At 46.9% G+C, this 12,375-nt stretch overlaps 1 protein-coding gene across 5 annotated transcripts in view; it reads right to left on the reverse strand.

The window, feature by feature from the left end:
* Window positions 1–211: 211 nt before the first annotated feature.
* LOC143208836 (rho GTPase-activating protein 20) overlaps window positions 212–12,375 on the reverse strand; it is a 289,326-nt gene continuing 277,162 nt past the window's right edge. For 4 of the 5 annotated variants that reach the window (XM_076423718.1, XM_076423974.1, XM_076423894.1 and 1 more), the window contains 7 exons: window positions 8,943–9,131; window positions 6,139–6,294; window positions 5,838–6,055; window positions 5,393–5,519; window positions 4,238–4,899; window positions 3,243–3,541; window positions 212–3,071 (listed from right to left, as the gene is read on the reverse strand). In XM_076423718.1, the coding sequence (XP_076279833.1) occupies window positions 1,927–3,071; window positions 3,243–3,541; window positions 4,238–4,899; window positions 5,393–5,519; window positions 5,838–6,055; window positions 6,139–6,294; window positions 8,943–9,131 (2,796 nt within the window). In that variant the 3' untranslated portion in view covers window positions 212–1,926. The remainder of the gene's footprint in view (window positions 3,072–3,242; window positions 3,542–4,237; window positions 4,900–5,392; window positions 5,520–5,837; window positions 6,056–6,138; window positions 6,295–8,942; window positions 9,132–12,375) is intronic. The other variant, XM_076423806.1, reaches the window with a different exon arrangement.

Consider the following 12,375-nt stretch of genomic DNA (forward strand, 5'->3'; position numbering starts at 1 on the left):
AACGCGCGTTCGGGCTATGCACGACCGGAAGCGGGAGAACCGAGGGAAAAGAAAACGACGAACGATCGCGTTCGACGATTTTCAAGAATACAATTAATCCAATCGACACTCGACGCACGTACAGAAGGGATACGAGAAATGAATATTTTATAGAGACAGAGAGTGCGTATGTGTGGAAATCCTGGAAAGAAACAGATATACAAACACACGATTGTATAAAATACGAAATATATTTAACCTTTCATAGCATGTCGTATAATTTAGATAGAAGTATACATATTTACCTTACGGGCGTTGCATAGGGCGTGCGTATCGTGTAATACGTTCTAGCGATATAAAAGATTACAGTTTACAAATTATACTCGATATGTACAAAGAACGAAAAAACTCTCAGCTTCGCGATTGCAACGGAACCGATCGCCGATTCTCGACAACTTTCTGGTGTATATCTTATTGCCTTAAGATTATCGCGCTTTGCATTCGAAAAGTATTCTATACGCAATTCATACGGTCTAACGTTTACAAAGTACTAGAAGAGAGGGGGAGACGGAGTGGGGTAGTTATAATCATAACAGAAATGGAAAAGGGGAGAGAATTGAGACGCGAATGTACAGGGATGCGATTTCTGGGTTCGAAACGAGTTCGCATGAACGATCGTTAGCTCGCGAGACTATTCAACGATAACATGTGTGCGTTTACGTCTTTATCTCTCGAAAATCTACAGGGCAGCATCCGCGGAGACCGTATCGCATCTTTCTTTGTTGCTCCGCGCGAAATGATCGCTTGGCATGTACACGTATGTATATAGTATATATGTATATATATATATATATATTTATATTTCTTTACAACTATTCTCGCTCACGTAAGAAAATTGTTACGAATAATATCATCTCGACGAAAAGTCTTGTCCGCTACAGTCTATACTTAACGATACAACCAGGACTTGAAACGACTCCGAAAATAATAGTTTCAAACTTTTACGAAGAACCTTTATATTGAACATAAGAAACTATCGCTATATGAAGAACCGAAATTACCAACTGTATCGGTTTTAGAATCGATTTTTCTTTGTCAGCCATCGTAAATGATACTCTACAGATTGAACAGTTGGAACTCTCGGTTTTTCGTAACAGTTACGCAGAATAAAGGTTCTTCGCAGCTGTTTCAAGATTCTACATCGCATTATAACAGTATTCAGGCCCTGGATACAACATCTCTATAATGAATGTCTAATTAAAAAGAAAAAAAAAACAGAAGAAGAAGAGGAAGAAGACCTATCGGTTAAGGTTCGTGGAAGCACCCTGAATCACTGTGTAACAGTCAAAAAAAGTCTATCGCTAAGAACCGCCGAAGATCGATGGCGCGCAATCTTTGACTTTGTTCGAACGTAAACGTTTACGTCTCGATCCTCCGTACTAATTTGTTCGTTTTTCCAACAACAACAACGACGACGACGCCGCCGACGGACGACGACGATGTTAATAACAACGAAACGCTATTTTGTCCCGGATATCATGCGTTCCAGTTTTGGACTAGTTTCAGTCGTAACGAGACCACAGGCGCACACGAGCCTACGTGTGTTCGTGGTCCCCTCGAGTCGCTTTATTGCCGACAACCTCTGAACCGGGAATTTACACATCCTCGAAAACCGCTATTATACAATTTTGAACTCGGTGATCGAATGTACCTCGTATAGCAATAAACACGGAACAGTTTCTCGGCCGGCGATTGTTCGACTCGGTGCACGCAGTTTCAAACGCAAGTTTTCGGTCGCTGTATCCCCGAGGATCGCTATTATTATTATACAATCCCGAGTTCGACGATGAAACAATTTGATCGCGACGAACACGGAAGAGTCTCTCTCGGCCGGCGACTTTTCGATTCGGTGGAAAGAGTACAACCTTGTCGCGCAGGCGTCGCTCCTCAAACGTAGCTCTCATCGTCAACGACTGATCTCCCGTATCCCAGGTGTCTCCCTGTGACCGAGGCTCGAGGCTGCGGGGGCGGTCTGTAGGGAGGCGGTGGCGGCAGAGACCTTGACCTTCCGGCCACTTTGTGTCTGTCCTCCAGATTCATGTGCACCGGCGGCAGATGCCTGAGTCTCGGGGGAAGCGGGGGCGGCGTGTCCGGCCACGTCCTCTCCTCCTCCTCGTCCTCTTCGCCGTACAGATCGATCGCCTCGGCTTGCTTGAACGAGTACAGATCGTTCCTCTCTCTTGAGCCGTATATCTCGCTCGTCCTGTCCCTGTCCCTATTCCCGTAGATACTGTTCTCGGACTCGTATCTCTCGGTCCTGGTGCTCTCCTTGTTCACGTAGATCTCGCTCTTGACTTTTTTGAACTCGTACAGATCGCTGCCCGAGTGATAACTTCCGTTCTGCGAGACCGGCGACTCTCTGTTCACGTACACCTCGGACTTGACCTTCTTGAACTCGCTGAACCGTTCCTTCTTGTACTCGTATCGGTCCCCGCTGGACAGCGAGGACTCCACGGTCAGGTCCTGCTCCGAATTGTGAATGGAGACTCGCTCGGTGCAGATGTCCTGCTGCGAGCTCCGGTAAATGTCCTTGCAGTTCTCCACGTTCTCCTTCATCGAGTCCTGCCTGAGAAACTCCCGGCCGTAGATGTCCTTCTCGTCGAATCGTTCTTTCCTGTGCTCGTGCTCGTCCAGCTTCATTCGTGGGGTCCTCTTCAGCTGTGCCCTCAGCCAGTTCTGCCTCTGGAAGTTTGGGTTCGGGTAGCCGACGTTGTTGCTCTTCTCATCCCGGAAATCGTGCTCCACGCCGCTCGACGAGTGATGGTTCGTCGCCGTGTAACCGTTTATCCTCTCCTCCCAGCCGCCGTACACACGGATGTACGAGTTCTTGCTCGCGGACTTGTCCTCTTTTGCCAGAGACTTGTCGAAGCTCGACGAAGAAGCGTTCACTGCCGAGTCCTCGGAGCCCACCGGCGACTCCGGAATGAACAGCTGGCAGTCCGATAGGGTCAGACCCGAGTCTCGCGACAGGGACATGTGGTCCTTTCGCGGCGGTTCCGTCAGGTCCAGGCTGTCCAGGGAAAGCCCACCTGCTGCAACGAGAGAAACTCCTCAGTGGATCGTCAACGGATTTAGTAGTAATCGATTCGGTAGTTTAGTAGCAATCTTGAAGGCATAAGGACGTCTTCTCCTTCCTCGGTCGTTCTAGGGTTAACGTGATTCTACGTTCAGGCTCGCGGCAAAGGATATACCAAGGTACTCACAGTGAAGGCTATCGGTGCTCTCCTCGGCTCCGCTGTCGCTACGTTCCTCCCCAAGGAGCTGCGTAACTCCTTCGCCGAACAGAACCTCGCACCGTCGAATCAGCATCTCCGTCAACGTGGGGATCGCCCTGCTCTGGTTCACCGAGGGATTAGGAGACCAGAGCAAGCTCGGCCCGCAACAGACTCCGAGGTTGCTCGCGCACATCAAATTGTGCTTGGATCTTCTTGCCACGTGGTGCAGCACGCAGATCAGGTGCGACAGGAGGGTGTAATTCGCTTTGGGCAGTCTATCTAAAATACTGAAAGGAACGCGCATTAGCTACCGCGTTAGAAACTAGGTGGACAAGACAAACCAACATATTGAACCCAGACACTTTGACAAATATTTGACACACGCACAGTGAACTCCCATTAATATCGGAAGCTCTTAAAAAACTGATAACTTTTTAATATTGGACCATACTACAGATCTGTGTCAATCATATGCATTGCGAAAGTTTGTCGACATCGACAGACATTGAAAGATGGAAGGATCCTTAGATTCATTGCAGTTAGCGACCGAAAATCGTGAAAAACTGCAATTTTTAACATCTTTAAACGTTTGTAGCTCATTGCAACGTCGACCGATTTTGATGAAATGTTCAGAATATGTTTAATTGACACGTACCTATATAAAACGTGTTTTCTAAATTTTCCATATAAGCCCACATAAAAAATTTGCGAAATACAACTTTTACTATTTTCTCTGCAATTCCAACAACTTGTACGTTTTTTCAAAAATTTTTGTCGCGTTGCGTAGCAAACCAATTGTTCTAATTTCTCAAAACAGTTCCAACCGTATGGTCTAAGATTAAGAAGGTTGTCGCCTTTTTCGGAGTCTCCGAATATTAGTGGGGGTCACTGTATCTTTTCATCAGAGGTGGGGATAAAATGTGTACTTTGAAAAATCAACGTGTCCAGGCATGTCCTCTTGTAAATGGGAAAACGGTGCTTACTTCTTAATAGTTTGAATAGGATTTGGTGTGTCGAGGCTGTCCATCCACAGCGGGAACAGGTGAGAGGTCAGCAGAGGGTCTGGCAAGGACCTGAGGAAGTCCTTGAGCAAGGCCGCAACCGCGATGATCGGCGCGTCTTCGAGACAGCTCGGGTCCCCCGTCGTTTCGATCTGATCGCGCAGCTCGCGAACGATCCTGACGTTTGCGGACTTCCGGAAGATGCCCTGGGTAAACGGGCCCTTGGCGAACAGCTGTTGTAGCATGACCAGCACCGGTTTCGGCAGGCCGTTCTCGTCCAGCCTGGACAGGTTCACGCCGAACAGGCTGGGGTTCAGAGAGAGCGACCTCCTGAGCAGCCCGGTGATCTTCGACTTGTTCTTCTTGACCGGGGACTTCGGCACGGGCCTGAGAATGAAGTGGCAGGTATCGTGGCCGCTCTTGTTGCAGTGCTCCAGGTCGAAGCCTTCGTCTGCGGAGAGGGTGTGTCTGAGATTCGACAGTTTCACCGCGAACGGTCTCTCGTGGCCGATCAGGGGATATGGTGCTTCGTCCGCGGACGTCCTTGCCCAAAGTTGAAACGGTCCTTGGAGGTCCAGTAGCCTCGTGGCCAGATTTACGCAGGCCGCCGCAGTCATTTCGGATCCCACCATTATCGTCTTACACTGCAACACGACAGAACGCGCGGATGTGATATGCTGGTTTGACGGATGCGAATGGCACAGATTTCGAGGAACAACGAGACGAAGATTAAGCGAATGCTTGTTATTTTGTGAAACGAACAGATAGGAGTGCGCGGTCAGCTTCCGCAGCGGAACGCGAGCAACGCGTGCTCCCGATGATAGCTCGCGTGTATTTAAACTTAAACGCGAGGCTGGTCGATAACGAAGAGGAACGGAGGGAGAGTATTCTCGCGCCGATAAAGTCCACGAGATAGAGACGGCTCTCTTCTGAGGGAGCGATCGACTCGGCGTTGACGTCAACGATATAAAAGGGGCATCTCTCGAGAGCGACCAAAATGCCTCCAGGAAGGTCAAGCGGCACGATCGAACCGTACGGTCTCGCTGATGTGCCAAGAATGGACCCGCGAAGGCGTGACCGCGCGTCTATCCGACAATAAGAGACGACGGTGTGCATGCATGTGTTTATTGCACTTACGCATTCCGTGCTCGTGTCGCTGTCGTGATACACGACTTGAATGTTCGTATCCGGCGGCTCCTTCATGCTCTCTTCTCGCACCAGCTCGGTCAGCCGTCCCCACCAGAGATCCCTGGCTGCTGCGGTCCTGCAAACCAATCGCGAAAACACCGTTCAACACCATCGGCTATCGCCAATTTCGAGGACGTTCCTCGGATTCCCGCCATTACGGACGGAGAAGCCGTAGAATGCTAAACTAAGATGCTTAACACGCCGCGAGGGACCATCGAAACTTGAAAAATCTTCGTAGCTGCGTAGTAATTTTTCGCGTTCCGACGATCGTCCAAATTTATTGCTAGACATCGCTAATTCTCACTTTGGAATTTCTTCGTTTTTCTTTTTAATAATTCTAAATGGGCAAAATTAACGTATATCGATACACGGAAGGTATCGGTGAAGGACTTACATGAAGGTGGCGACGACGTTCGTGGTGGGCCAGCCAAGAACGAAGCTGGTTTCCTGAGATTTGCTCGTCTCGGCCACGTCCTCTATGTGTCCAGCCGTCAGCCACAACTCGCTCATCCTCACGGACTGTTTCAGCTTGAAGTTGCCTCCGCTTCTTGCCTTGGCTATGAGCAACAGGTCCGAGAACAGGAACAGGTGTCTCTCCTGAGACTGCACGCCCTGCGAACACGATCGATATTCTTTGTAATCCTGGAAAAAGATTCTCCTCGCGATGCGACAGGGCAACTATTCGGTGAACGTACCGTGGTGAACTGAACCGGAGTTTCCAGGAGGAACGTCCTTGGCGGGGATTTCGGGGCCGGCGAATTGCTCGACACATTCAACGACTTCTGCGACAGTACTCTCGTCAGCCTTCCGGTGTTCCCGCCGCTCCTCTTGCGGATCAGGCTCTTCATTTTCTGAAACACGCATTCCATGTTGCTGTATACACTCCGCCGCTCTGCGTATCAAATTTGCTACGTGACCGCTGGGATTTTTCAAACCCGTGCTGGACTCGTTGCAGGATCTCTACACTCTACATCTCCGTTCCACTTTGAGCAAACAACTTGTAAGCATTTCAGATAAATATTCAGTGTTCTCACCCTCCGATTCGATAAATATTGAAAGGAATACTACCCTTTTGTCAAGGAGCTTTTCTAAAAGATGACGGAGCAATTTTACGGAGCTTTTGCAATGAATATTTTTCGAATTGCTATGTCTACAACTTATACAGAATAACGAATCGACGAGTTTCAGATCCTGCGCGACTCGGGAATGGTTCCCGTTCCTATGCACATCGACACGAGAAGAAGCATCAAGTCGCGACACGGAGGATCACACGGGCGGAATCGATTTATCGGGAATCGGAACGAGGTTATCGCCGCGCAGGGTACATGGATCCACCGGACGGGAGATTAGCATTAAATTATCGGCGGCACGGCCGATCTTCAGACTCTCTACACTCTCTAGCCGGTTGCCGCGCGCGAGCAACGCGTGTAGCTCGAGGGCCTCAAAGTAACGACCAATTTTGATGCTCGGATCTAGGACATAAATTATTATCATCCTCGCAGCGGGCGGCTAATAACCGGACGCCAACGTGCCAAGCCGCATTAACTTTCGGATGACTTAACAGCATTATTTCACCGGTGAACGCGACAGTGAGGCATCGCGCGCCGCGCCGCCGCCTCGGAAACCCGTTCGAAATTTTCGCGTGCAATCGTCGTTGATGTTGACCGGCTGCGATTCTCGCAGCTCGACGAAACCGCGACCGAGCAAAACAGCTCGCGGGAACTGAAAGCGAACCGGAGGAAATTCACTGCCATTAGAGACCCAGAGTCAGAGTTCAACGAGACGAACCCGATGCGCCCCGGCCTCGCAGAAGTATCCTTTATTATACTGTTTCCGACAAGTCCTCCCGAGTTTCCATCAAATGCGTGGAACCAACTCAAAATCGCGATACGATTTCAGATTAGGTCACTATGCAGAACCCTCGTGACGTCACATCTGATCGTATTGGGTTGGCAAGAAAGTAATTTCGGTATTTTAAGGTGAAATAGAGCCCAATTTTCTTACTCGAGCAATCAAGTTTAATGAATAAGATATTTTTCCTGTTGTTCGATGATCTTTTGCAAAGAAGAATAAATAAGAAAATATCTTATTGATTAAAGTTCATCGTTTGAATAAAGAAATTCGGTTTTATTTCAATTTTAAATTTTTTTAAAGAGTCAGTAGATAATCCTCAGAAACAATACATATATCTCGCATCGTTCTATGTACACTGAAATTTTGAATAGCTATTCAGTAGCTAGCGACTCTCTTTCGAAAACTTTTCTACCAACGATGAAGAGCACACACTGTAGAAGGAAGACGCATTTCAGGCCAATCAAAGGCAACTAACCCTCTCAATTTAGTTCCGCAAAAAAGGGAGACAGTTTCATCGCTTGTCCAACGAGCCGCGTGGGAAAGGGAGTCTCGCGTGTGTCCGGATTAATAACTATACTTTCCACGGTCGACGAGGGGAAATTGTTCCCGTGAGAATCGCCGGAACCATCTCCCGCGAACTTTTCTCGCTCACGGTCGACGCGTTTCCACCGGAAACCTCGCGATTATACGCTGATCTTTCCGCGCGCAGATTTCCCGATACAGTTCTCGAGGCTTTCGGTCGTTGTGGTAATCGGTATATCCTTTCCGAACTGTTTTCCCAACGTTTTCGCAAGTGATGCGTACAGAAATATTACTTGCATATGGTGATCGAGCTGGCGGCTGCGATGCTCTTGCGAAACGTTGGGGAAAGAATTCCAAGAGGACTTCGTGTTCGTGGAAAGAAGTCACGCGGTACAGGGGCAGGAGGAGACTATCAGTTCGTAATCTGATTTGTTGACATTGTTACACGTTGAGTTCGTCTCAGTCCGTTCGATCGGACTTGCATTCCATCCGGGTGACTCCTTTCCAAGACTATATGCACATATGTGTCCATAATTATCTAAGGATATACTTCTTGTTCCGAGATATTCAAAGGAATAGGATATTAACACTAAATGAATTCCATATAATGTTGAAATAAGAAGCACTATCATTGAGGGCTATTTTCACCCCCTAACACAAATCTGTGGTTGCAAGGAAAAACGCCGCATGTCACAATTTCAAAAAATTCGACTTTACGCATTAACAGAGCTTTATAGTATAGGATTAACGTATTTACCAGAAAAAGTCACGAAAACAAATACGAAAGACCCCAAAAAGCCAAAGCATTAGGGATGAAAACTTTAAACGGCAATATCTCGAAAGTAAAAGTATGTGACATGCGGCGTTCTTCTTGAAAACCACAGAAATGTCGGCAGCTAAAAAAAAGTACGTGCCAAATATTTTTTTCAGATGTATATTATACAAAAGTTCCATTATAAACCGGCGTATTACGATTGGGTAACCTCCCTTGTTAGACCACTTTCATAATTATGGGCACATATGGCTGCTGGTAATCGCAAGCTTACGGTGACAGGGATTTTTAGGAGATTCGACAATGGAACGTTTGATCGCGAAACAAGCATGACGTAGAAAAGACAAGTACCGTGGTGAGGACATCTCGCTCGTGCAGCCGGAGGTTATCTCCAGGGAATAGTTCTTGGATGCGATGCAAATCGCCTTCGAGTTGGCCGCGTTGCAGCACCGCGCCGCTTCCGACGCTTCCGCTTCCGTTCTCCACCAGATTCCTCGCTTCCTGGCCCAGGTACCTTTCGTATTCGGCCAGCCTCTGGACCTGCAATCATACAAAACAATTTCACGTTAACAACACCGACAAACTCCGAACGATCTTTTCATTATAAAGTTAGTTTAATCCGCTTATAGTCGTAACAGCGTAAGCGTCACATTGTCTTTATCGACTCGTCAGAAGAATCGATGAGCTTTGCGCAAGACAGAAGAGAGAGTTCCCTATGAGCCTCGCTCACCAGTAACGTATAGCTCCCGGCGTTATTGCGGACGCATGCATAGGAAACGATTGGCAAACGCGTCTCTCGGTTTCAGAACAACAGAAACTGGGCGCAGCATCGTTAATGCAAGCGATACCGCGGAAAATCCTCACTCGGAATAAGATTCAGCGTCGATTCTAATCGACGACTCCGCGATGGGAGTTATGCCATTGAGGCTAGAGACTCATCGAGCAACTATTCGACACCCGAGGAGCATGATCTACGCGGCTCGACTGCGAGAACGCATTGATTCATCGTCTACTGTGTGCTCGAGCACTGCATATTACCTCTACGAAACCCTAACTTCAAACGGATACGTTGATACACGTGTATTTAAATATATGTGAGATAGGGGGATCTCTAATAAAAATGTTAATGGTCTTCTTTAAGAAAGACCATAAGATACTTTCATGTTCCTTCTATGCACTCAATCTTCCCAGGTGCTCATTCTGTACACTGATTTAATAGGATCGATTCAACAAAATTCAACGATTTGATGTACAGTGGGTGCACAAAGTATTCGTACACCTTTTAAAAACTTTTTTATAATTGTACCAAACGACCTGATTTTTTATAATCAATTGGAAGCATTGGTTTAAAAATTATAATTTACAAGGTTACATGCAAAATAAAGAAGGCATGTTTTAAAACTTTTTTATTTGGGTGTTTCATGAAAATTTAAAATATGTGTTTTGTAGGCCTATGTTATTTATACACATGTTGAAAATTTCATCGTAATCGATTGACGCAGGAAAAAGCGACACGCATCGAAAGATGTACGATTCTGTGGATTTTAAGCAGAAACTGATCAAAAGTCGTGTAAAACTACGATTTTCACAATTTTTAACCGCTTGTAGCTCGTGTGTATATGTTAATCGATTTCAATGAAATTGTCAGCATGTGTGTAACTAACATAGATTATATTTTCATGAAGATTCCGAATAGAAAAGTTTAAAAAATTGCCTTTTCTATTTTTGCATGTAACCTTGTAAATTATAATTTGTTGAAAATCTTTATTGCATATCATTTCGTAAACCAATGCTTCCAATTGATTATAAAAAATCAGGTCGTTTGATACAATTCTGAAAAAGTTATTAGTTTTTAAAAGTAGTCAATCACGCGCACAAGAAAAGATCAGTGCATTCCAGTTCTCCTATTATTCAAGACTTTGATACACACAGTCAAGTTCTCCGAGTACGATGCGTGGAAAATCCTCGTCAGCGAATGATTAAAATTGCAAATGACAATGATTACCAGGTTCTACTTCTCGGGACACACACTGTGCGCACCAGTGTGACGAAGCGCAAAGTGGTTCTCGCATCTGGCGCTCCGGTTTCGCTACTGTTTATCAAGCAATACGCGAACGCCCACGCGTTCTCAGCTTCTGCGGCTTCGAGAGAGCTCGTTGCGATCTGCTCCGATTTCGCGCGACCCGCTGAGACATCGACGGAAATATCGGCTTGGATTCGACCCGTGGACGCGGCACACACGCCAACGTTTTCGCAGCTGCTCTCGGACGCTCCGACGTGCGCCTCGAAATTTTCAATTAAAATGCGAGCAAACGAGCGCGTGAGCCGCCACGCAGGCTGTCCGTAGAACCACCCACACGGGCTTTCGTAACGAGACCGCGTTCTTCCTTTCGATCGAACCGAGCCCCGAGTCGAGATTCGATCTATAAACCCGTACAAATCGGTAATCCTAGCTTAGGACGCGCCACTAACGACCTGAACTCGCTCTTAGGCAAGAAGAGATCGAAAGCGGATTCACTCGTTCACTAATTTCGTGTAAATGCGAATGGAAAACCGCTTCTTCCAGCTTCCGTATCAAATCCAGGTGTCTTAAAATGACCTGACATTTTAAATTGCGCTCCACTTTTTTGTGGCGAGCATAGAGTACTATGTTCTTTGTATCTTTGACAACTGGCATCCGGAAGTATTGAGGTTTAGTCATGGAGAATTACACGATCGAGCAACGCATAGAATTCGTGAAAATTCATTACAAAAAATGGTGAAAATTTTGCAGAGACGATTCGAAAAGATCATCATAACGCACCATCTCGCAACACTGTGCTGCAAAGATTAGTACTCTATGTTCGCCACAAAAAAATGGCGCGCAATTTAAAATGTCATTTTGAGACACCCTGTAGATACGCGAAAGATCTTTGGCGATGCTGCACGAACTTCTGATTCTTTCTGTAATGCGAAGAAATCTGTTCGGAATCCACAATTCTATTTTTGAATGGATACGTCAAATTATAACGCAATCGCAGAAATGTCAACGGGGAGTTGTACGATCTAAGAAAAACAATTAGGCTTGCTTCAACAAGTTGACGATAAATCTTTATACCGGCTCATGTTTCACTTACTCGCGTTTGTGCCAAGTGCTAAAGTCTACAAATATCATTTTCGTCTACCTACAAGCGTCGAATCGGAGTCGTAGCCCTCGTCCGCGAACAGGTCCACGAGCTTCTCGAACATATCGATCTTCCGGGATCGTGTAGAGATCCTTGGACACTGTTTGCTCGCAACGATCCACAGGATCCACGCGATCGTTCGCGGTTTCCGAAGCAGAAGCGTGGCGCGACCGGTTGCTCGAGTCGCGCGACCAACACTGAACACGCTCGAGCGCTCGATTCCGCTCGATTCCGCTCGAATCCGTTCGCTGCACAACGCATCTTTCGCGGCCAATGAATCACCGAATCACCGGAAGCAGCCACTACGCTTCGGAGCCTGCATGGTTTACCGTGTCTTATGTGTCACCGATTTTCTCACCTATCCGGCTACTCGAGCACGTCTCGCTACGCCGATCTTCACACACCGTAACCAAATACGTCTCCTTTCTCGACAAGATGAAAGTTTTTTTTTTCTTCCATGAACCGGAGAGCTAACCCAGCCCCGTGCTAATCGGAGAGATTCCATATTTCTTTATTTATCGCCGACCCAGCCGGTCGTTCGCTTTCACTCGGCGCGAGCGATCGAACTCTGCGGATTTCGCGAATCGAGAACGATCCCTGGTACAATGTCGAAATTGTAC

This window comes from Lasioglossum baleicum, chromosome 1, assembly GCF_051020765.1.
Source record: "Lasioglossum baleicum chromosome 1, iyLasBale1, whole genome shotgun sequence".
In the NCBI taxonomy this organism is placed as follows: Eukaryota; Metazoa; Arthropoda; class Insecta; order Hymenoptera; family Halictidae; genus Lasioglossum; species Lasioglossum baleicum.